This window comes from Cottoperca gobio, chromosome 9 (assembly GCF_900634415.1).
Source record: "Cottoperca gobio chromosome 9, fCotGob3.1, whole genome shotgun sequence".
NCBI classification, from domain to species: Eukaryota; Metazoa; Chordata; class Actinopteri; order Perciformes; family Bovichtidae; genus Cottoperca; species Cottoperca gobio.
In genome coordinates this window covers 10,530,291-10,552,326 of record NC_041363.1, presented here as the reverse complement: position 1 = coordinate 10,552,326, position 22,036 = coordinate 10,530,291, and the positions used below count along the sequence as shown (strand labels likewise).

Here is a 22,036-nt window from a genome sequence, read left to right as displayed (position 1 = left end):
GATTCACAATGTTTGTAGTATGACATGAACATGACCATTAACATTCAAGACCACAGTTCTTAGACTTTATAGGCAAGAGTAAGCAAAGATCAACAAATCACAAATTAACTAGAGCAGTGGTTCCCAACCTTGGGGTTGATACCACCAGTGGGGGGTCACCAAGGCTTCAGGGGGGTCACAATGCCTTCTTGAATTTAAGGGGTGTAAGACAATAGTAAAACAAATATATATACAGTATATACAGTTAGCCTATATCTCAGGATTTCATTCATTTTTGTGAAGAAAACTAAATGAAATTGTTATTTTTAAAGTTGGATTATTATTATTTAAGATATATTCTTATCTATATATATATATATTTAATGTCGCAGTATAAGTATGTATGATTGTTCAAATAAAATAAAATATGATACAGTAAGAGAATTGTATAAAAAGTTCCTAAAAATAAGAGAAAAACTTATATTCACGGGAAATAATGTCTCAAAACTCCAAAAAAGTTCCTGCAGTTATTGTGTTCACTATTTGTTTAACAGTTTATCAGTTGTTCTGCATTGTTATCGTTATACATTGAATATGATATGAAATATCCATAACATATGTCACTTAACAGTTTAGTCAATGATAAAATAGGGTTTCCTAAAGGAATAAAAGGAAACCACTGAACTAGAGCACAGGTCAGAAGCAAGAAGAGTAATACGGAGTTTTATATAAAATACATAAAGATTGTGAACTCCAGAACTATGAAAAATATGTGAACTTTGTACTTTTGCCACAATTATATACACCAGGTAATATTTTAGATTGTACAACGATTCATTTAATTAAGTTTACTGTATCATTGTGTTATTTGTGCCAAACTGTATATCAAATCAAATGAGGGCAGAAGCATGCTATCAATGCCACCAAGTAATGTACAGCAGGGCATTTAATTTTGGAAATAAATTATTAAAGAACATATTAAATATACACTATTGATTATTTTATATATGTATTTATTTTATGTTATATTTCAGTATCCAGTTTATTTATTTTTGTATTGCAACATTGAAATTCTGAATTTACGAGCAGTCCATGAAGGCGGCACACGGCTGGTTGGAAAAACAGTAGGTGGGGTTTCAGACGAGGTGTACACAATGTACGCGACTACGGGGACGTTGAATCCGAGCAGTCTTTAAAAGAGGCTTAAAGAAACAAATCACTCACATTAAAGGGGAGCAGCAACACAAATAACTAAGTGTATATTTAAAAAAAAATCATCTTTTCCGGTTTCACATACTGAAAGGGCCGGATTGCCGGAGCAAAACAACCCACTTCACTCTTGTCCACCAGAATGGACGCAGCTCCAGGATAAAGTGAAGGATGTCTTCTGCTGTTTACCTGTCGCTCCTGCTGCTGGTGTTACTGGAGACCCAACAGGTCACCTCGGGTTCACATGTCCTCAGGAACCAGCGTGGTGTCGGATTAGCCCGGCTGTCTTTAAACACCACACTAACCATGATGTCTCAAAACAACAACGATAAGGTCGGTGAGATGTGATTACTACCAAATGAAAATGCTGTTAACTGTCATTCGTGTGTGTGTGTTTGTGTTTGTTTTTAATATTTGTGTGCAGTTTGATGTGAAGCTTGCAGGTTGTCAGCAGGTTTTTCTGGCTGTCACATGATTAGTAGGAGACCACAGTCATGTTTGAAGTGTAACTACTCTGTTTAATGTGGTACGAGACGTCCATGTTCCCTTCAGAGCAGAAGTCAAGATCCTGCAGATACAGATTAATATTATATAAGTGGAGATGCACAGTGTGGTAGTGTGACTAAAGATAATGTAACTATGTCCTACTTTACACTCCTTCAGATGAAGGCCTATAATATTTATTTTAATTAAATATGATTTATAATTTATATATATATATATATATATATATATATATATATATATATATATATATATATATATATATATATATATATATATTTAAACATTTATATATATTAAACATTTATTTATATATATATATATATATATATATATATATATATATATATATATATATATATTTATATTTAAACATATATATATATATATATATATATATATATATATATATATATATATATATATATATATATATATATATATATATATTGGAAAAAAAAGAAAATATTGATAAAATAAAAAATATAAACATTTATATGGGTGCAAGCAGTTAGTTTGTGGTAATTTGATTAACTGCAAATTTGTTTTGGGAATATGCACCCCTAAAGAAACAATATAAGCTGAAACGAAAAATAAAATAACTCAAGACTTTCTTTGTCTCTAATGTAAATGTAGCACTTGAGGCAGTTCATCATGTTTGATGAAGTTGATGTACTTGCATTATTCTTGTAATTTTTGGGTTGTATCCACATGGTTGAATGCTTAATTTATGAAATGTAGAGTTGGTCCTTGTAGAGGAGCCTTTTAAAGTTAAATTGTAAACCTTTATTATTTCAGTTTTAAATTGGAAGATATACACTCCCTGCCACACTTTACACTTAATTAGGTACAGTTATACAAGCTAACGCAAACCAGAACAACACCTCGGTCACATATTCTACTCTTAAGAAGCTTATAATGACCAGTTTCCAAAAGTTGTTCATTTAACTATGTGTTTATTTCTGAGGTTGTAGTTAGTGGTGGTGTTGTACTGGACTGTATTATATTGTTAAATGTGTTTCTTATATTTTACTCGGGTTTTGTAAATGTAAAACGTTTCTTCAGTATCTTCTGGGTATATTAGGCCACTGTAGACAATGCTGCACATCAATGAGCCGGAATGTGCTTTATATATATATGTTGATTTTTATACATATTTCTTGAAACAAAGTTTCTTTTTTGTCAACCACTTAATTTGCTGGTATATTATCTATTGTATCCTTAGTGCCCAGTCTGAGATATTATGCTTAAATGCTGCATATCTCTCAGTACGATTCATGTTTAATCAAATCACAGTAATGGGTTGGTTTCTTGGCCTCTGGGCAAGCTGCCGTGTGTGTGTGTGTGTGTGTGTGTGTGTGTGTGTGTGTGTGTGTGTGTGTGTGTGTGTGTGTGTGTGTGTGTGTGTGTGTGTGTGTGTGTGTGTGTGTGTGTGTGTGTGTGTTGCAGCTGATATGTACAATACACAACAAGACACTTACACGATGAGAAAAAGGGAACTGATCAATTATTCCCCACTGCAAACTAAAACGTTATTCTTTGCTCATAGTGATGTCTTTCACAATACTTTGAATGAATATATCTTTAACAAGTAAGTATTCATTATTTATACATTTATAAATCCCTATAATGATGAGAAAGAGCTGTTCAAATGTTGTTTGAAAACTATATCATCTGAGGCATTTAGACATGCAAGTAAGAAAACTGATTTCCTTCTTTCTTTCTCTGTGTGTGTGTGTGTGTGTGTGTTCAGTGTGACCTTGTGATGAACCTCAGCGCTGCAGACCGCTGTGCGTTTGTGAAGAACACAACAGACTGCAACATGGAAGATGGCTTCATCAACTACCTTAATGTGGCCTTCTGTCTGCTTCCTCCAAACCTCACACCTCTCACCATCACTCTCTGTGTAAGATGTGTGTGTGTGTGTGTGTGTGTGTGTGTGTGTGTGTGTGTGTGTGTGTGTGTGTGTGTGTGTGTGTGTGTGTGTGTGAAACTGCAGCTCAGCACCAGTTGATATTTTGAGGAAGAAAACCAGGAATTATCAAACTTCTGATTTAGTCATTTCACTTTTTGCAAAATGAAGGAGTTTTTGTAAGAACTTCCTGAATTTCCCTCTTTGCAACATGAACAAACTAAACTAAATCTACCTACAAACATCTTTCAGTGTAGAATATAAAATGTGCACATTACAGATTAGGAACAATAGGTTCAGTGTAGTCAAACAAGGCCATGTTTATCAGGGTCAATTTATTCAACCTAATAAGTTTGTAGAGCTGAGTACGACAGACTCAAGCAGCACTTCTGTCATCAGACCTTTACTTTCTTCTGCTTCTCCACAGATTATATGGCTGCTATTTTTGTTCGTCATTCTCGGACTCACCGCATCTAAATTGTAAGTCTCTTATGTTGCAAGTATCAATATGTGCGCCGACAAGTTCCCCTTTCCAGTATTTGTCATGCAAGCAAGCCTAAATCATTCACTGTCACTCATTAGTTTCACCTAATGGAGAGTGTTTCGCATATTTACAAGCCCACATGTGCACACTATACATCTTTACAGCCTCAGTGCAGTCAGCTTATAGTCACATGAAGAAGAGTCACGTGACTGTACAGAGTTGTTCATCATTGTTTCACTTGCGTTGTGAGATTGTGAGATGTCTTCAAAGAAGGAAGGACAATTTGTTCTCCGACACACTGAACACACATGCACTACAGTAGCTGAATGGTAAAGAAGTTGCTGTGTGTTTAATATAAAATGTGCTGAACTGTTGAAGAATATTCTGTAGGAATTCTGACATACTTTTCATCTCTCTTTGAATTTCTCATGAAAATACTCGCTTATTTTCTTCCACAGTTTCTGCCCCAACCTGTCAGCCATCTCTACCAGTTTGCACCTCACTCACAACGTGGCTGTATCCTTTGTCCGCTGAGCTTCTCTCAGAAGTTTGTCTCACTTTGTTATGTTTATGTACAATCAATACAAAGCACACTGATTATCCACCAACACAGATCCTCTGAGGGGGCTAGACTTTATGTCGATGTTGTTAAATAGTTTCTTGTAAAAATATTTCCCTTGACTGGTGTTTGTGCTGAGGGTGTGACGTTTCTGGCTCTTGGTAATGGAGCTCCTGACGTCTTCAGTGCCATGGCAGCTTTCTCCCACCCACACACCGCTGGGCTGGCTGTCGGTGCTTTATTTGGTACGCACAGTCTCACACAAACACCCACACACACACCACAAACAACTCCAGCTTTTTAATATGAAAACCTGGTTGATGTCTTTCCCTCCCCCAACAGGAGCCGGTATATTTGTCACCACAGTAGTTGCAGGCAGCGTGGCGCTGGTCAAGCCTTTCGCTGTGGCCTCCCGTCCATTTCTGCGTGACGTCATCTTCTACATGGTGGCAGTGTTTTGGACTTTTCTTATGTTGTTCAGAGGAACCACGACACTGGGAGAAATACTAGGTACAAACACACACGCATATATATGGATGGACACACTGTGTATTTGTTTTATTTTCCCTGTTAAAGGGTTTTATTGGAAAGTCTTTCCTTATCTGCTGCAAGGGTCCAAGGACAGAGGGTGTTGTATGCTGTACAGATTTTAAAGTCCCCTGACTTGACCTAATTTAAATAGTAATATACCAAGTGCAACACACTTGTTTAGTATTGGTGGACTTTACCACCTCAGCTCTGCTTCACAGCCAGTTTGTTTTAGTTTTTGTGTGGTGTGTGTGCTTTCTTGTTCTGGTGCCAACATCTGCAATCTCAGCTATTTCCTGACCAAAAATAATACCAGAATGCAATTCAAAAAGCCACCCAGCTACACTTTTCTGTGAATCGCCTACTCTCTCTAGTGGCACATTTTAGATATTACATTTTATAAATGTATGTTTTTTTTATCATGGTAATTTAAATGAATGAATCAGAAAACCTCTCATGGACCCCACTTTGAGAGTCACTGTACTGTATTAGGTTTTAAGGGCAGTTTTACTCCATGTTTTTCCAGGGTACCTGAGCCTCTATGTGGTGTATGTGTTGACTGTTGTCATCAGCGCGTACATCTACAACCGGCAGAAACATTCAATGAACTCCAGTGTGCAGAGTGTTGCACATATTCCAGGTTAGAAACACAAATATATACAAACAGACAAATAAAACATTTTCTCTCCCACAATTGCCAGTGATATTTTTTGTCTTTGCAGCAGAGTTTCACTTGTCCGACTCGTCTGATGATGACGACGTTCCCTGCCTAAATGGAGGGTCGGTCCAACAGGAGTACGGTGAGAATGTAGCACCCTTCTATAAACCACAATATAAGTTAATAAACACCAGGATTTGTCTGCATGATCAGGACCATAACATGCACGTGCATGTGTTTCAGAGTCAGAGTACAGGCCGCTTCTACCTTACGCTGAGTCCACCAGTCAGATCCTGCTGAGCTCTCTGAACCCGGTGGACAACAGGAAGTGGAGGAGGAAATCAAGGAGCTGGAGAGTCCTCAAAGTACTGAAGGTGTGTGGGCTGTGGATACAAATTCTGAATGAACCTGGTTGGTACACCAAATTAAAGGAGTTAAAAGCTATTTAAAACTCTCCTGTATCCATTAGACTCCTCTGGAGGTCCTGCTGCTGCTCTGCATCCCCGTGGTCGACCCCGATAAAGACGACAGGAACTGGAGACGCCCGCTGAACTGCCTTCATCTGATCACTGCTCCTCTGGCGTGTGTGTTCAGCTTCCAGTCTGGAGAATGTAAGTACAGCATGCTCTACTATAGCAGCCATAATCAGATGAAGTATATGGTTAATTCCTGACCCTGATATTTTTTTCTCCCTCAACTAATGTCTAGATGGAAATTATATGATCCAAGGGCAGTTTCCCCTCTGGCTGCTGACACTTCTGCTGGGACTTTTCCTGTCTGCTATTGTCTTCTGCACCACCACTAACGACTCCCCTCCCAGATATCATTCGGTAAGTATTATGATGCATTGCTGTAACTACCCAACAGTAAAGGAGTTAAAATGAGCACAACCATAAACATCTACTTGACAGGGAACATTTTACTGCACAATGAATACTTACTTGCTGTTAATCTTACATACTTTTACTTAAGGTTTTCAATGCTGTGGTGTATCAGCACTTTTACTAAAGTAAAATATCGGAATACTTTTTCCACCACTGGAGGCTCCACTGAGGCATCAACATGTAAACATGCTAATTAAATATGTTCACCAGCCATGTTTGGTGTGTTAGCATGCTAACATTTGCTAATTAGCTCTTAACACAAAGTACAGCTGATGGGGACTGTCCATTAGTTTCACAGGTATTTGGTCATAAAGTACTGGACAAATAAAAGATGTGAATGATGTTGGTGTAATTCATCCTCTGGTAACCATGAATGTCTGTAAGAAATTTCATGGCAATCCATTGAATAGTTGAGATATTTCAGTCTGGACCCAAGTGCTTGACTGAACATGGCTAAAAAATATACACAGTATGTATTCATCATAATTCATTCATCCTTATTATCACTGCTACTATAACATTGTTTAGCACCAGATTGGATTTATGTGGTGTTTTATTCATGCTGCAGTTTGAATGAAAGTTTGTCTTTTCCCCTCTCCAGCTGTTTGCTCTGTTGGGCTTCGTGGTGAGTGCGTTGTTGATCAGTGCGGCGGCCTCAGAAGTGGTCAGTCTTCTGCACATGCTCGGTGTGGTGCTGAGTCTCAGCAACACTGTGCTGGGGCTGACTCTGTTGGCCTGGGGCAACAGCATAGGAGGTGATATTTGTGAAACTAATTCTTGTGTTTCCCCAAAAACATTGTACAAATTTTACTTATCTGCACACATCTCTCCTTTTCAGACTGTTTTTCGGACATCACCATTGCCCGGCAGGGTTACCCACGGATGGCCATATCTGCCTGCTTTGGAGGCATCATTTTCAGTATCCTTATTCTTTTATAAGAGACCGTGTGTCAGTTTAAAAACATAGCACATGCATAAGAGTGGCTGTTGATGAATCGTCCTTGACTGTATTTCCTTCAGACATGCTGCTTGGAGTGGGTTTAGGATGTCTGATGCAGATGGTGCAAACACAATCTGACGTGCAGGTAATCTTCCCCTCAAACACACAGCTAAAGAGTTCAGAATTCTGAAGTCACAGATACACAAGACTTTCTTTTGGAACTCATGAACGTGATGCATCTTTGTCTCTTTCTCCTCCTCAGTTTGACCCAGAGGGTTTGTTGACGTGGGTTCTTGCAGGATCGCTGGGTCTGTCTTTGGTCCTGTCCTTCGTCATTGTTCCTCTGAGCAAGTTCCACTTGGGTCGGACCTACGGGATCTTCCTCCTCGTCTTCTATGCTGTCTTCCTTCTCATTGCACTGCTCACAGAGTTTGGCAAGATCCGCATTGTGTAGATCTGACTCTCAGGCCAGTCTGAAATAAGGAACCTCCTTCTGTAATGCAAAATGACTCACTGGAACAGAATTACACCCTCGTCCACACATAATATGAATGCACTATTTGTTCAACCTTACACTTTGTGCACTTACCTTAGCCGTTGAAACCAAACCGGCAAATGAATGACAATCTGAGACTTTTCTGCTCAGGAAGAGCTGAACACTGTGCCTTTATTCAACATATGTTTTGTGCTGACTGGAGCTGGCACTTTGTGAGTCCAGAAGGAAAACACAGGATGTAAAATATTGTGAATGAACTAAATGTACATTAAATCAAAATGTTAAATTAACCTTGTAAAAAAAAAAAAAGAAACTGCTTTTGGAGCATTAAATAATTTTGGTTTGGTATTTGTTTTTACAGGTCTTAGTAATGCTATGCTGGTCTGTTAAATGTTACATTGTAAGTTAATAAGCAGTTACCAGCCGTAAGATAGTACAGCAAAAATACATAAATTCACTTGACAATTCGAACAAAATCCCTTCTTAACTAACTGAAATACATTACAGAATAAGAAGTTATAGGAAAGTAAAATACTTTCAGTCTGCTGAGACATCAGTTAGGAGATGCACTGTAATTGTTCCGTTGGATTGAGCTAAAAGGAGTGTAAGGGTTTATACTTTTGGTCATTAGACAACTAGAAGTACTGTTAATACCGATCAGAGGAGCCATTTAACTAAGGCATCAGGTTTAAGTTCTACATGATTTCACAAGAGGTCACAAATGGCCTAATGCAGTATACGTACACAGGCTCGCTGGTAATATTAGCTGCAGTCTTTGAACAGGCCCAAGGAGATCAACGCTCTCGCTTCATTGGTCCAGCAACAGTCCTGCACTGCTGTCTTTCTGTCTGTCTGTTGTGACGCCTCCGGGAAGGAGTCATCATTAACTCGTCTCACTCTCATGTCAGTCCAAAAGACCCTGGACTAGTTTCCCACTGTAGCAAACGGAGAGCGTGGGGGAACTGGAGAAGACCTGGAGTGATGGGAGTTTCTTTGCATTTAAAAACGCTGAGATGGTGGTGTGTATGTACAGTACTGCTTGCAAACTGTGCGTTAGTTGATGCTGTGAGATCCAGTCTGTGAGTTCAGCTGAGGCTCTGGGAAGGAAGACGGGTCAGAGCCGGGACTGTCCAGATCCCGTTCCGGGCTTTGGTCTTGCTCGGGCAGGTTTTCCCTTGAATACTCTGCGTACCACTCGTGCTGAAACGAGAAGGTGAGGAGGTTACGACACAACGGCTGCCGTCGAATAGCCTGTTTACTTGGAAAGGTTTCTGACTGAGTGAAATGACCAGGAAGAATCTGAGGAGCAGCCATGATAAGAGATGGTCGATTCTCTAAATGCTAAGGAACAGTGCTTCGATCAGGGTTTCCACGGATCCTTAAAAAGGCATTAAATCCATTCATCTTTGTAACGTCTGTTTTTGTAAATAATTAAAACAAATGCCTCTTGCATTTACGTCAAACACATTAGGATAGCGGACCCAACAACATTCTTCAGTTTCTTACCTGTATCTCCTCCTCGTACATTTTCATGCTGAGGTCACTCTTCGTCCTAGACCTGCGACCCAGGTACACCAGAGACGAATGCTGAACACAGCAAGACAGGAGGGAAAGCTGGTTAGTGGGACTTCATGTGATGAGCAGAGGACTAATAGTTTATTTTGTGTGCGTGTGTGTCTGTTTTCTTACCCCTCCCCTGTCCATAGTTTGTAGGACTCCCTGTAGAGAGCTGAGGGAGGACAGTCCTGGGCACGTCTGTTTGTACAGCTCCAGAGTGGTCAGAGCTTCATCACGACTCACCTCTACTTCAAACACTATCCCGTTCTCATCTAGAGCGTGTGCACACACAGACATTAAAATGACTCACTGAACACTAGTCACACTTCCCTTCTACACATTACTGGCAGATAAATATGAATGAAATATGCATTGACAAAGAATACTGCGAATATTCAAGACTTGTTCTGAAGTGCTATACTTTCTATAAATGTATACACGTTACATAATTAAATGACAAAAATGTAATTTTAATTGCTTTAGTTATGGTTAAGGTTATATGTTGAACATTTATTCTGTAGATTTGCATCTTGTTGCAGGAATGCCTTCTTTTGGCACATTTCCAGACTAATTTGAGTGCGACACCATCAAGGGTACGAAGGCTTACAAGGAGCCGTCTCTAAGTCCTGACAGGCTCCATTCATTCGGCAGTATGTCGTTTTTTAATTGATTCTCTTGTTTCAATTTGCACCGCCTCTCGTCTGTCAATCAAATCAATGCGCATTGCTCTAGGCAACCTTGAGTTTGCCATGCCTGCGACCAGCTGACCACAGTGGCCATGTCGTCGAACAAGAACGCCATTCAGTGCTGGAAATTCAACAATATTTTCTGAATTCAGAAAAACAGCTCCAATGTTACAGAGTAAAGCTTGTTTACCAGCCGTGAAAGTAATCAAATGTAATAAGTTGCATTACTTAATATATTCTTAAAAAAGGGTAACTAGTCATTTGTAACCTTTTACATTTCAAAAGTAACCCTTCCCAGCACTGCACACTCGACACACTCGATCTCACCCTCTGGGTTCTCCACTGGTTCCCGGTTCTTGCGGCTGTAGTTCATGCGGAACACAAACGCATCCAGAATGAACGCCACGATGATGGTCATCACCACCTGGAAAGATAAAATATCGGTCTCACCAACGCACAGATAAAAGCAGAAATGCAGTGCATATTTCCACACACGTATCACAAACACACATGACTGCACAGGCCTCACCATCGTCACAATGTAAAAGGTCATGAAGTAGAGCCGGCTCCAGTGGGTCGTCATAGAAGTTACTCCTTCCTGTTGGAGAGTGAAAACACCCACCGATCAGTGATGCGTTCGCAGACTGGTGACTGATGAAAGACCACAGATAAATGACTTGATCTTACCATGGTAATGTACCAGTTATTGACCACAGTCAGTTCAAACAGAGTCACTGGAGAAGAAAATAAAGAAGAAATTAATCCACAAATTACAAAACAGGAAAAAAAGCAAAAGCTCTAGAGAAATAGTCCCAAACAAATACAGTAGTTAAAACTACAGTGACCAGCTGTTATAGATAGATAAGAGCACTTGTTCGAGGGCTAAATGAGAGGATTCTTTTTTATTGTTACAGCAGCTTAGAAGAGACAACTATCATCAGCAGAAAACTACAATACTTATCAACAATATCTTAAAATTAGTGGAAATTATTAAGGCTTTAAAAAAAAAGAAACTATATATTTGTGGCGTGTTCAGTAAGAACGAATGGGCTGCAGAGAGCCAGAGACAAGCTCAGGAAGTCAAAAAGTACGGACGGACTAACGCATATTTGTTTGTGTTTTAGTCTTTTTGTGGGATTTATTAACAACAACAACAAAATTAGATTTTGTAAAGCTTGTTTTTGTTTTTTAAAGTAAAAATAAGAGGAATTACCAAAGCTGCTGAGGATGTTGTTGAAGTTATTGAGATAATAGTAGCCTTCCTCCAACACTGTTTTGTTGCCATAGGTGACGTTGATCTGTCTGTAGGAGTCGGCCACTGTGCTGGTGCTGAGAAGAAAAACAAATATCAACGGAGTGAAGTAAACTTCATTCTTCCTCTTGTGCAACAAGGTATAACAAAATGCAGAAGACCAGAGTTATTGCCAATACATCCCAATCAGCCAATACGTAAATACTGAGAAATAAATTGCTTAACTCACTTGCAGCAGTTGGGGTAAACCACATCTGCAAAGAACTCCATCCCAACAATTGCAAAGGAGTAGTAGAAGATGATTAAGGTCAACCCCAGACTCGCCATCCTGGGGAAGAGCTCAAACATGGTGTCCAGCACATTACGATACCTCTGCTTTATCTTGAACAACCTGTGGAAGACAACAGACCAACAACTTAACATAAAATAATATATGAAATATAAGTACGTTGTACTATCGAGAGTAAGAAATTAAAGCGTACCGGAGCAGCTGAAGTGGCCGGAGAACTACGATAAAGTAAAACGGCTCCATATCGAAGGCAAGAGCTATCAGGCCCAGGAAGGCAAACACTGTCACTGTGAAGTCAAACCTAGACAGACGAGCACAGTGAGCATTAACACCGAAAACACAGAACCAGTGTTTGGTACATGTTGAAATAAATGTTAGTTGTGTTTTCACAAAATAGCCACATTAAAGGCACAATGACTAAGATTCATCGGTTTTAAAGTTACAGTTACATTTACAGTTGGCCGCTTCTCCTAGCCTCTTTGTCCGCTTGATGTTTTGCGTCGCTATAATTGTGTTTTGTCTGCACTGTGTCCGCCATTTTCGTAGCTTCCTCTTGGAAGCGTGTTTACAATCTGGCAACTGGTCGCTACATATTTATAGAGGTTGACGCCAAGAAACGTCCCGAACACAGCAAAATGAAAAGAAAAGAGAAAATACAGCCACACTGATGATTGAGAGGGAGTATGTTTGTATGAGTCTATACATTGTTTAAAAAAAAAAAAGACAGTCCTACTCATTGTGCCTTTAAAATACTGAAGTTTTAGTAAGAATACTGAATCCAAATGGACAGACTTGAACAGAGTGTAAGGATTGATGCAGTCTGTGAAGCTTGGCATAATCCGTCTTCAAGTCTGAAGTTTTGGATTCAGTACTCATTCAATACGTCAATTAATCGACGCAGTATCCAAGTTATTACTCACAGATTCCACCCAGAGCTGATATAAGCCATCGGCCCCAAACCAGATATTTTCAATAACACCTCTACACCATAAACTAAAAATGGAAGGACAGAGGCAGAGTTAATATTGGTATAAGTGCATGTAAACAACTTTCATTCTTGACGCCCTCTATGACCAGTTTTACGGCAGATGATGATTTCCTGTGTGAGTGGGAGGCAGCACGCAGTCTACTCACTGGTAAGAAAAACAATGTAACTCCAGGGAACAAATCTGGACCAGGAAAATCCACCTGTATGAGGACAGGAAGGTGAGAGATCTGTAGTGCAAAACACTTTCCTTCAGTCACATGTGTTGTATGTAATCGGGAAAGATCTTACTATTAAGTGTGTACGTCTCCACGAGGATCCACACGCCATTGATGGCCACCACCGCATCTGAAGCCACGAGAAAATGTTTAAAGGGTTTATGATGAGAGACTTTGCCTCAAGATCTCTGGGGACAGCCGGGAGAATGTAAATAACTACACTTACACATGGCATATTGGAAGGCCTTTGACTTCACAAGCAGGTTGATGCCTATTCAAGTAAAGAAGAAAGCGCTGAGAATAAAGACTTGAGAGACAGGTTTGTTTAGTCTGAGAGAAAAACGGAAATTGCCTTTGAAAATGAGGAAGGTCGTGTGTGGAAGGTCATCAAACCAATGTTCTCCACTGCGTCGTGCCTAAACAACACACACACACACATATGAAGTACATGGACATTAAAAGGACACGCAATAGAGTGAAATATAACTACACAGTACACATGCACGGTTGCTTACCTTCCACTTAAGGCCAGTGACCTCATAGAACTTATAGAAGTCCTGTAGACTGAAGCAGAACATACAGAAAGATTAACTACAATATTTGCATTTCCTGAAGAAAACGTGTCATTTCTGCATCTGCTGCCGTTGATTGATGTGTACAACAATCTGTAAATCGTGACATTTCCATGCTTTATATGTGAACATTGGATGGTGGTGTTTTAGTGATGGCCACATTGTAGGGCTATTGGTGCCACGCTTAAATATGTCATGCTCATGGAGAAGTTTAATTATATTAAAGTCAACAAAGATGTAGAAATATCCTAGTTTAATGTAACTGTAGTAACCCCTGTGGGTAGTGCCCCCTGTGGGTAGAACTATACGAGTCGTGACCCGTGAGGTGCATCAGGCCATGCCTTCAAAAGTTTGGAAACAAACAATAAGTGACACCAGAAACAAACTCATAGGTGTTGTTTGGGGTCATCTAAATATGGTATATACAAAGATTAGATGAAATTAAAATGCCAAAAGAAGCAAAGAAATGTGTTGAGGGAAGATTTTTTACAGGCGTTATTGTGCGTCGTCAAATCAGTTAAACCGGCATCATCCAAGGAGCACACTGTGTCAATATTGTTTTATCACAACTCACAGTTCATGAGTTATTAGCCAAAACATAAAACATGTACTGACTGACCACATGGTGGTGCTATTGAATACATGCTTTAATATGTTGAGCAGAACAGTAAAACATTCTTATCTCAATAACAGTAAAAGACATCATAAAGAAAAGTAATGTGACACAAATACTTTATATGTGAACATTGGAATGATCTAAAAAATGTATAGAAGAAAAAGTGGGAAAATGAAGAAAGGACAATGAATGCAATTTAAAATGTGATTAAATGCAGAAGGATCTTTAACTGAAGTGTGTGTCAGGAAGTCACCTGAGCATAGGAGCCCCTGAGGTGTTAACAGCTTTATATGTGAGGAAGCGGTCTCTTGCAGACATCCGTGGTCTGTAAAATCGCATCAGACCATCAAACTGTTTCAGCGTCACGCCCATCGGCCTCTGGAGAGAAAACGACAGCAACACAGATGAACGCAGTAGCCGTGACTGCTTCACGTGAAATTAATTATATGTGTCAAATACACATCCCGCTACAGAGAGGTGAGGTCGTACCTGCCGGCTAACTAACAGCTGGAAGGCATGGTCTATAGCGGAGCGTTTGTGAAGTAAAAGAGACTTAAACTTCATCTTCTCGACGTCATTAAACGTATCAAACACCACTGCCAGGAGCTGGAGGGGGACAGAGAAGTGAAGCTGATGAGTGATCATGTAAAAAAGAAAAAAGGAACTAAATGGAAGCCATGTTTATGTCTAGGACTGAAATGTTAGAGGTTTTGATAATGACGTACCAGATTCATGATGAAGTAGAGCTCTATGGAGAGATAGACAATGAAGAAAACACAGGACCAGCGGTTCTTGGAGTACGCTGGCATCATCACATCAGGGAAACTACAGGAAAGAGGGAAGCATGAGAGACAGAGGTCATGAGATACTAAATAAAAAACTGTGGAATCAGCTAAAACACACATGTGGTGTTGCACGCCATGCGTGTAAAGATGAAACAGAAAACAGAACAGTACTTGTGTTTACTGCTGCGCTTACTTTGCTGTGGTGACAAGCACAAACAGACTGACGAGGCTGTTCTCCAGGGTCCTGAAGTACTGCGGTGAGAACGGAAAGTTTAAGTCAGGAAGTCTGACCACTACAGACACAAACATCCCCAAACTTACATAACTCACACAAACTAATGTCAGGCAGTAAAGCCTCAACGTACCGGGTCTGCAGTGTTTGGAGAGAAGAGGCAGAAACCTGAAATGAGAGAATGGGATGGTCAAGCACGGTAACAGGAAACCCTCTTGCTTAGAAAGTAGATGCTTCACCCTGAACCAGGTAATCATTTCCCATGAACAAAGAAAAGGGAAATAAAAAAAGAAGCAACACCCTTTATTATACATTCAAATAATAAGCATTCTTACCTAAAATAGCAAATATAACCATGAAGAAGAGCAGCAGAAGGAGGATGTCGATAAAAGGTGGGAGGGACTGGAAGATTTGACGCAAGTTTCTAAATTGGATGAAAGAAACGTCATCAGTGATGCGTTTAATCAGTGGTGTTAAATCTAGTACGTTCAAAGAGTGGGACAAAATCATGAAAGGAATAAAAATAAACTTAGAAAAAGGGAGATTAACTTGGAAGTAACTAATCCACAAAGTAGCCATTAAAACCAACCATCAGTACATGTCATATCTGAGAGACAACATACAACAAATGTTTTTGAAAATGTCAGATGCTGATGACTTCCAATGGTAGAATAAACTGTCACGGACATTTTTACACAAATCTAACTGTGAATGCAAGACTTTGTCTGGCTTTGCAAGCTTAAAGAGTACACTGTTTTCTTTTATATGAAGAAAATGAGAAAGGATGCTTAACAGCTCTGTATGGTTCCTTTATTCTAGGGATGCACCAATACCATGATGAGGGCCGATCTACTCAATTCAGATCTATGTTTATATACTATATACATTGCACACTGGAATTGTAACTCTTGTTTAAGTTTTGACCAATTTGTAGCCGTGTTAAAAACATTTACACTTGAATTGTAACACCTTTTTTACCAAGTTGCTGGTGTACATTTTATTATTTGAATAATAAATAACAATTCAGTAAATGTATGTCTATGTATTTATGTGTTACATTTTGTTTTACAAAGTTAGGAAAGCAATGTCTAAGTCAAGCATGACACATAAAAGAATGATCCCGGGGACTTTCCCTCAGTGAGGCATACAGCTTATTAATTAAACATCGAATCGGTACTCGGTATTAGGACTAAGAGAAGTCGGATCGGTGCATCCCTACTTTATTCCATTACACAAACAGCATTTGGTGCGGGTTGTTGTGAAAACTCCTCAATTGAAGAAGCCGTGACTTTGACCTGACTGTGTGAATCTGAGTGTTTGTTTAGGTCACCTGCGCACAGCACCACAGTATCTACAGTCCACCAGGAAAATTGGTCTGAGAGCTCTAGTCACTCTCACGTGAGACGTCTGTCTGATCAGAACCACTATGGCCTCCACGAACTGTAGCAGCAACACACATGTCTGAGAAGAGACAACATGAACAATATGCAGTTAAGAGAACCTGAATCCCAACCTGCTGACAGCAGTGGAACAGACCCTATGATAGAAAGCATCCATCATACTGAAGCGACCTCATATGTAGGGCTGCACGATTAATCGGAAACGATCGTGATCTTGGCCTCTATGCGATCTCGTTTTTATGTGACAATGACACTTTAGGAGATCTGTTGCATCAAAACAAACGCACCTAATTTTGGCGGTGAAAGAAACAACAAAATTGTATCGGAGAATCCCAGCAAGGGTGAGGAAGAACGCATTCATTTATACACCCCAAAAAAATCTGTGCTTACAAAAGGTTGTGCGGGACGCTGTGTGATACCAGATTCAAAAATAGTGATGACAGTTAAAAGCACCAACATTACTCTGCAAGCAAAAGTACCACCACCACCTGAAACATCCCAAAAAAGGTTGGACAGGTTATCCTTTAGATAATAATAATATATAGCTTGCTCCGTCTGAATGAAGACAATTTGGACTGCAATAATAACTTTGGTGTCCCGAAGAATTGTTTGAGAAAATCGTGTCAATTTTGAGTGGAAGAAATGGTTTCTCATTTTGCGGCGAATCGTGCAGCTCTACTATTATGCCATCAGAAAGTACCCGTCATGGATCAGTTACCTTCACCATGGTCCTCTTGTGTCGTATGAAGGTGTGGAAGCCTAACCAGCGGAGTTTCATGCATAGCTCAAATGCCACCATAACCAAAGCCAGCAGCTCCAGAGTGGCATGGACCTGCAAAGGTATCAAATACACGGGTGCTTTTACAGGAAACTGTGTTCATAAGCTTGTGTTTGTGTGCGTTTATGTTCCCTCACGTAGACATCCAGACGCAGTGAGGGCACAGCGGGAGCTTCACACAGCGACAGCATCATCAGCAGCAGGCCTGTCAGCAGCTCCATCATGTAGAACAGGTGGTTGTGGGCAAACAGGTACGCTGCCAACGCCTTTGGGTTTCGAGGATGGGTGAAGAACTTATCATTGTTCTCTCCCTCCTGTGTGTGAAATTTAAAAGACACATTTAAAACCACACAGTTTAAGCCTTTTGTTTTTCTTCCTTCAGCTGATTTGATTAATGTCCCAACACTACGGAGCAGTATCCGTGGGCTGAGAAACATATTGATCTGACACATTGGTACGATGAAGCGGTGACCAATTGTCCTGCCTTTGATGTAAACAATGTTCTGGATGTGTGGTAACTGTTGTACCTTTACTTAAAAGTAGCTCTTTGGGGTTTTCACCACAAGTAGCGCTATAGAGTAATCTTTTCACAAATGTATTTAGTTTTTTAGTTTTCACACATGAATGTGCTCGTGTACTAAACTTTCTGCAGCCAGTTCTGTGCTGATCACCAGTGGGCAGCTGTAATGTGCCAACAAAGGTAGTGAAGAAGAGTTAACGCTTGCAAATATTGAAATTAACAATGCCCAATTTATAGCATTTAAAAAATCGGCTAGGATAGAAACACTGAATGTAAAGAAATACATTTACAAAACGCACTTAACATCATGACACGTGAACTGTGCAACTCTTTTCAATACAATGAAAAAGCCTATGTTTGTGTGAGTTTATGTTTTTGTATTAACAAAAAGTGGACAACTTCCATACTTTTGTTTATATTTCTAAATGTCTTGTATCCTAATTTATTTGTTACTTCCAGCAGCTGTCCATGACGTAAATATAGACACATTGAAAGCGCACAATGTTTAATCATCTACATGTATTACAGTGTTAAGGGTGTTATAAAATCCATTATATAACCAAGTGAAGTCAGCACTTCACTGCTTGTGAATACCTGCAGGTAAATGGCTGCCTCTTGGTAGTTCATCTCCCAGCTTTGCCGTAAGGATGCATTTGGGGCCCTGTGGTTTTGTGGCCCAGGCGTTGAGATCACAGCGTTGTTCACTATGTCATAATTGCCTCCTCCTCCATCTGGAAGAAAACACATTAATGTCAGTGTACTGATACGCTCAAAGAACAAATTGTAACAATGAAGTTGTATTTTAGTTTCCATATTCATCCTTTCCAATAAGGGTCTTTCTCTCTCTCTCACACACGCACACGCACACGCACACGCACACGCACAGTACAAAGAGGGGTATAGGCCTACCAATGCAGTCTAGTTCTAACTGTAAGGCATAGGAGGAGATCACTACTGGACTCCCGTTGCGAGTCTGATCTTCATGGGAACCAGCTGCTTGTCCGCATATGCACTCCATTGATCAGTCTGTCTGTGTGCCCCTGCTGTGTGAACGAATCCAGGTCCCTGTGTGTGTGTGTGTGTGTGTGTGTGTGTGTGTGTGTGTGTGTGTGTGTGTGTGTGTGTGTGTGTGTCATTCACAGTGCACTGGTCATGTTTTAGCTTCCACACACATCTGGAGATACAGATGTTCAAACATTCCACAAAAACAAAGTCCATATGAGAGTCCTTATAGATCCAGAAAAAAACCAGGCCCAACTGGAGGATCAAAGTGACACAGGAGACAGAACACCATTCAAAGCAATGCAAAATGCTTATAAAGTTTGGTACTTCTTTGACAATTGGTTGCACCTCTCACAGCCACCGTAATGAGAGACACTGTAACAAGAGACAGTAAAATGTGACCGCTTTAGCCATAGAGTTTGAACTTTGAACCCAGTGCAGACAGTCAGTCAGAGAGTGCTGTGTTTGCACTGATATTACATTGTCTATAAGTTCCCCTTCCTGCCACAGACAGGATACAGACACAAGACAGATAAACTATAAACGCTAAATACTAACGCTAATAATCCTAAAAGAGAGAGCGACTAACTTCAAAAAACAGGAAGTACTAAATATCATATAACTCTGAGGAAGCAGTATGCCATCGTAAGAAGTAACTATCTTAAACCTGCACCGTTTTAAAAAATAAACTCAAGAACAACTGAAAAGGATGAAATCCAGATTAACACAGAATTACTTCATAAACTAAAATTACAGATTCAAGATGGATCCCTCATAAATATAAATCACAGTTTCTTTCTTTTAATAAGCAATCCCTCCATTTGTCTTTCAGCAGCTGCATATTTTAGTCCTGTGCGAGTCTATCTGGGGGCTCTTCCCACGTACTGTACATCACATGTTTCAGCTTCAGGCACAAGTCCTTGGAAAAAAACGTAGTGGAGACCACATGAGTCTCTGAAATGCAGTCACAGGCTGTTCCTGTCCACCGTGACAGCAGCAGATTGAGCTGAAGTGTGAAGATCAAATTCCAGTCCAGCGGCGGCCTGGCTGTTATCCTGACAGGAGTACACCCCGTGTCTGCCGTGTGTCACTCCAACCTCTCATTTGTTTGAGAACAATAACATGTTCGGAGCTCCCAGTCAAAAACACGGTGGTCAGGCTCACAGAAACACAAACAGGCTCAGTCCTCACTCTGTTTCTCCCTGGACAAATACAATCTAGTTTTGTGGTGATCTGAAGGGTCCTGGCCACCAGCTGTAAAACTGAACTCCACACTTCTATCCAAGCAAGGGATTTGTCACTGAGTTGATACAATGCAGCCTTCTTTCTCAGTGTCCAGGTTCAAACCCCCTCTCTTTCCAGAAAGCTCCAACAGAAATCAGAAAGAACAGTACGATACTTCCTCCTTATCCACCACTCCTAAATATCCTGAGGACGAAAAAGAAACTCCTCTCCTCTTCCTGTTCACCTCCAGAGCAAGAGAAAATGATCCAGTATGCTCACACACACACAGACGCACTTACACACAGGCTGCAGACATTCACACACACAACACACACATGCGGCCCATGAGCACCAGGGAGGGGCTGAGGGGTGCACCGGTCTGCTGAGGCAGCAGTTTCTCAGACGGGTCATTTAGTAGCTTGTATGTGAGGAATACAAAGGCAGCGGGATTACTATGTTGAGTGGATGCATGGATACCCATACGTACTGCACAAACACACAAGCACACATACACACACACACAAACACACACACACACACACACACGTGATCTTAGAGCCTGATGGACAACCTCTGCTCTCCATTAAAGCAGCGTGGCCTGGATGTGCAGCATGTATGCAGCTGACTGTCAACAACATTAAACGGCTTCAGACTGTGCTAGTGCACATCTGGTAAGTAGACAAGCATTAACTTCATATCATAAAGTATACTGTTATAATAAAATAATACTCTTCTATAAACAACACTATACGGTACTATAAATACTAAAACAATGCATCATGGATACTTTGAGAATTGTTGATAACATGTTGATAGTTTGCGCTGATGTTGAATCTAATATTTAGTCCACCTCATTTATTTCAAAGAGGGTAAACTATAATATTAAATAAATACCACTATATACATCACTATGATACAATGCAAAGGCACCCCAAACTTATGGCATACTACACTATGATACATTACATTACATTATATATTCCATATGTCTACTGTCTGGTACTACTGACTAAGTGTTTACACTTTCTAAAGCGTTCTACAAAGATGTCAAAGGTTGCTGACAAAAACATTGTGTGACCGGTAGAGATGTTCAGTGACATTTGAGGAAGAACAACTTCATTTCAGACCCTGATCACCTTCATGAAGGTGGGATTCAGTGCAACACTGGTAATAACAGACTGCATTTAAGTGCATGTGCTCACAGGGATTTAAATCTAACACCATGACATAATAAGGCAGATCGTAGCAACACCTAAATGTCATGGGCCTAGCCGTCCGTGCAGTTTGCATAACTCCACTATGGATGCGGAGATGACAGAACTTACTTTCGTCTCCTCTCTCAGTCTCCTCGTTGAGCAGACCGCTGTTTGCTTCGTCCCAGGTTAGGATGAGAGGCACATCATCGTCAGACTCCATGTTAGCAGATAATCAGACTGCAACCAGCCTTGATTTACTCAAGTTCAATCAGAGTTAATCTAAACTACTCACTCGCTAAATAAGTGCGCGGTTTGTTCCGCAAACCGAAAGACAACTGCACATCTTGGGTGCTCGCTAGTAGTTAGCAAACAAACAGAGTACTTTTTATGCGATGCTAACCTGAGATAAGAGAGAACTACAGGTCTAAAAAGGTCTACATGCAAAACAGGACCTAGCGGTTTTCAAGTTGTGTGGAGCTGACAAGGTCTGTCGGTTGCAGATTTGGTCTTTGTCCTGTCACAGACGGCCACTGTCACCGAATCAACGGGTTCACTGTCACTCAGGCTAACA

General features: G+C 40.2%; 2 protein-coding genes across 5 annotated transcripts; one reads left to right on the top strand and one right to left on the bottom strand.

The window, feature by feature from the left end:
• Window positions 1-1,091: 1,091 nt before the first annotated feature.
• Window positions 1,092-8,513, top strand: slc8b1 (solute carrier family 8 member B1). Of its 3 annotated transcripts, none has more exons than XM_029439284.1 (15): window positions 1,092-1,521; window positions 3,446-3,598; window positions 4,032-4,084; window positions 4,547-4,604; window positions 4,787-4,892; window positions 4,990-5,157; window positions 5,702-5,815; window positions 5,901-5,975; window positions 6,077-6,207; window positions 6,303-6,444; window positions 6,542-6,663; window positions 7,319-7,472; window positions 7,556-7,636; window positions 7,738-7,802; window positions 7,920-8,513. In XM_029439284.1, the coding sequence occupies exons 1-15, from the start codon at window positions 1,360-1,362 to the stop codon at window positions 8,109-8,111; spliced, it is 1,776 nt and encodes a 591-aa protein (XP_029295144.1). In that variant the 5' UTR covers window positions 1,092-1,359; the 3' UTR covers window positions 8,112-8,513. The 3 variants fall into 3 exon arrangements, with proteins under 3 accessions (XP_029295144.1, XP_029295143.1, XP_029295145.1); XM_029439283.1 differs by having other exon boundaries at window positions 5,898-5,975; XM_029439285.1 differs by lacking the exon at window positions 3,446-3,598 and having other exon boundaries at window positions 5,898-5,975.
• A 693-nt stretch (window positions 8,514-9,206) lies between these two features.
• tpcn1 (two pore segment channel 1) lies at window positions 9,207-21,994 on the bottom strand. 2 transcript variants are annotated; one of them, XM_029439282.1, is made up of 26 exons: window positions 21,595-21,994; window positions 18,638-18,774; window positions 17,661-17,837; window positions 17,464-17,577; window positions 16,676-16,806; window positions 15,681-15,769; window positions 15,479-15,513; window positions 15,307-15,365; window positions 15,054-15,153; window positions 14,818-14,934; window positions 14,582-14,706; window positions 13,656-13,704; window positions 13,493-13,556; window positions 13,367-13,411; window positions 13,214-13,270; window positions 13,072-13,125; window positions 12,858-12,930; window positions 12,131-12,238; window positions 11,878-12,039; window positions 11,610-11,725; window positions 11,084-11,130; window positions 10,926-10,994; window positions 10,724-10,820; window positions 9,843-9,982; window positions 9,660-9,740; window positions 9,207-9,353 (listed from the first exon to the last, which is right to left on the bottom strand). In XM_029439282.1, exons 1-26 carry the CDS (start codon window positions 21,683-21,685, stop codon window positions 9,207-9,209), a joined length of 2,484 nt encoding a protein of 827 aa, XP_029295142.1. In that variant the 5' UTR covers window positions 21,686-21,994. The 2 variants fall into 2 exon arrangements, with proteins under 2 accessions (XP_029295142.1, XP_029295141.1); XM_029439281.1 differs by lacking the exon at window positions 21,595-21,994 and adding an exon at window positions 18,953-19,077.
• Window positions 21,995-22,036: the final 42 nt, after the last annotated feature.

Bases quoted from the DNA above. Each gene is read 5' to 3' on its own strand.
- slc8b1 (XM_029439283.1), top strand. From the start codon at position 1,360: ATGTCTTCTGCTGTTTACCTGTCGCTCCTGCTGCTGGTGTTACTGGAG. The intron at 5,158-5,701 runs GTACAAACACAC...ATGTTTTTCCAG, and splicing joins GACACTGGGAGAAATACTAG to GGTACCTGAGCCTCTATGTG. The intron at 7,803-7,919 runs GTAATCTTCCCC...TCTCCTCCTCAG, and splicing joins AAACACAATCTGACGTGCAG to TTTGACCCAGAGGGTTTGTT.
- tpcn1 (XM_029439281.1), bottom strand. From the start codon at position 19,061: ATGGAGTGCATATGCGGACAAGCAGCTGGTTCCCATGAAGATCAGACT. The intron at 17,838-18,637 runs GTATTCACAAGC...TTTCACACACAG, and splicing joins AGGCAGCCATTTACCTGCAG to GAGGGAGAGAACAATGATAA. The intron at 15,154-15,306 runs GTAAGCGCAGCA...TCTTTCCTGTAG, and splicing joins GTGCTTGTCACCACAGCAAA to TTTCCCTGATGTGATGATGC.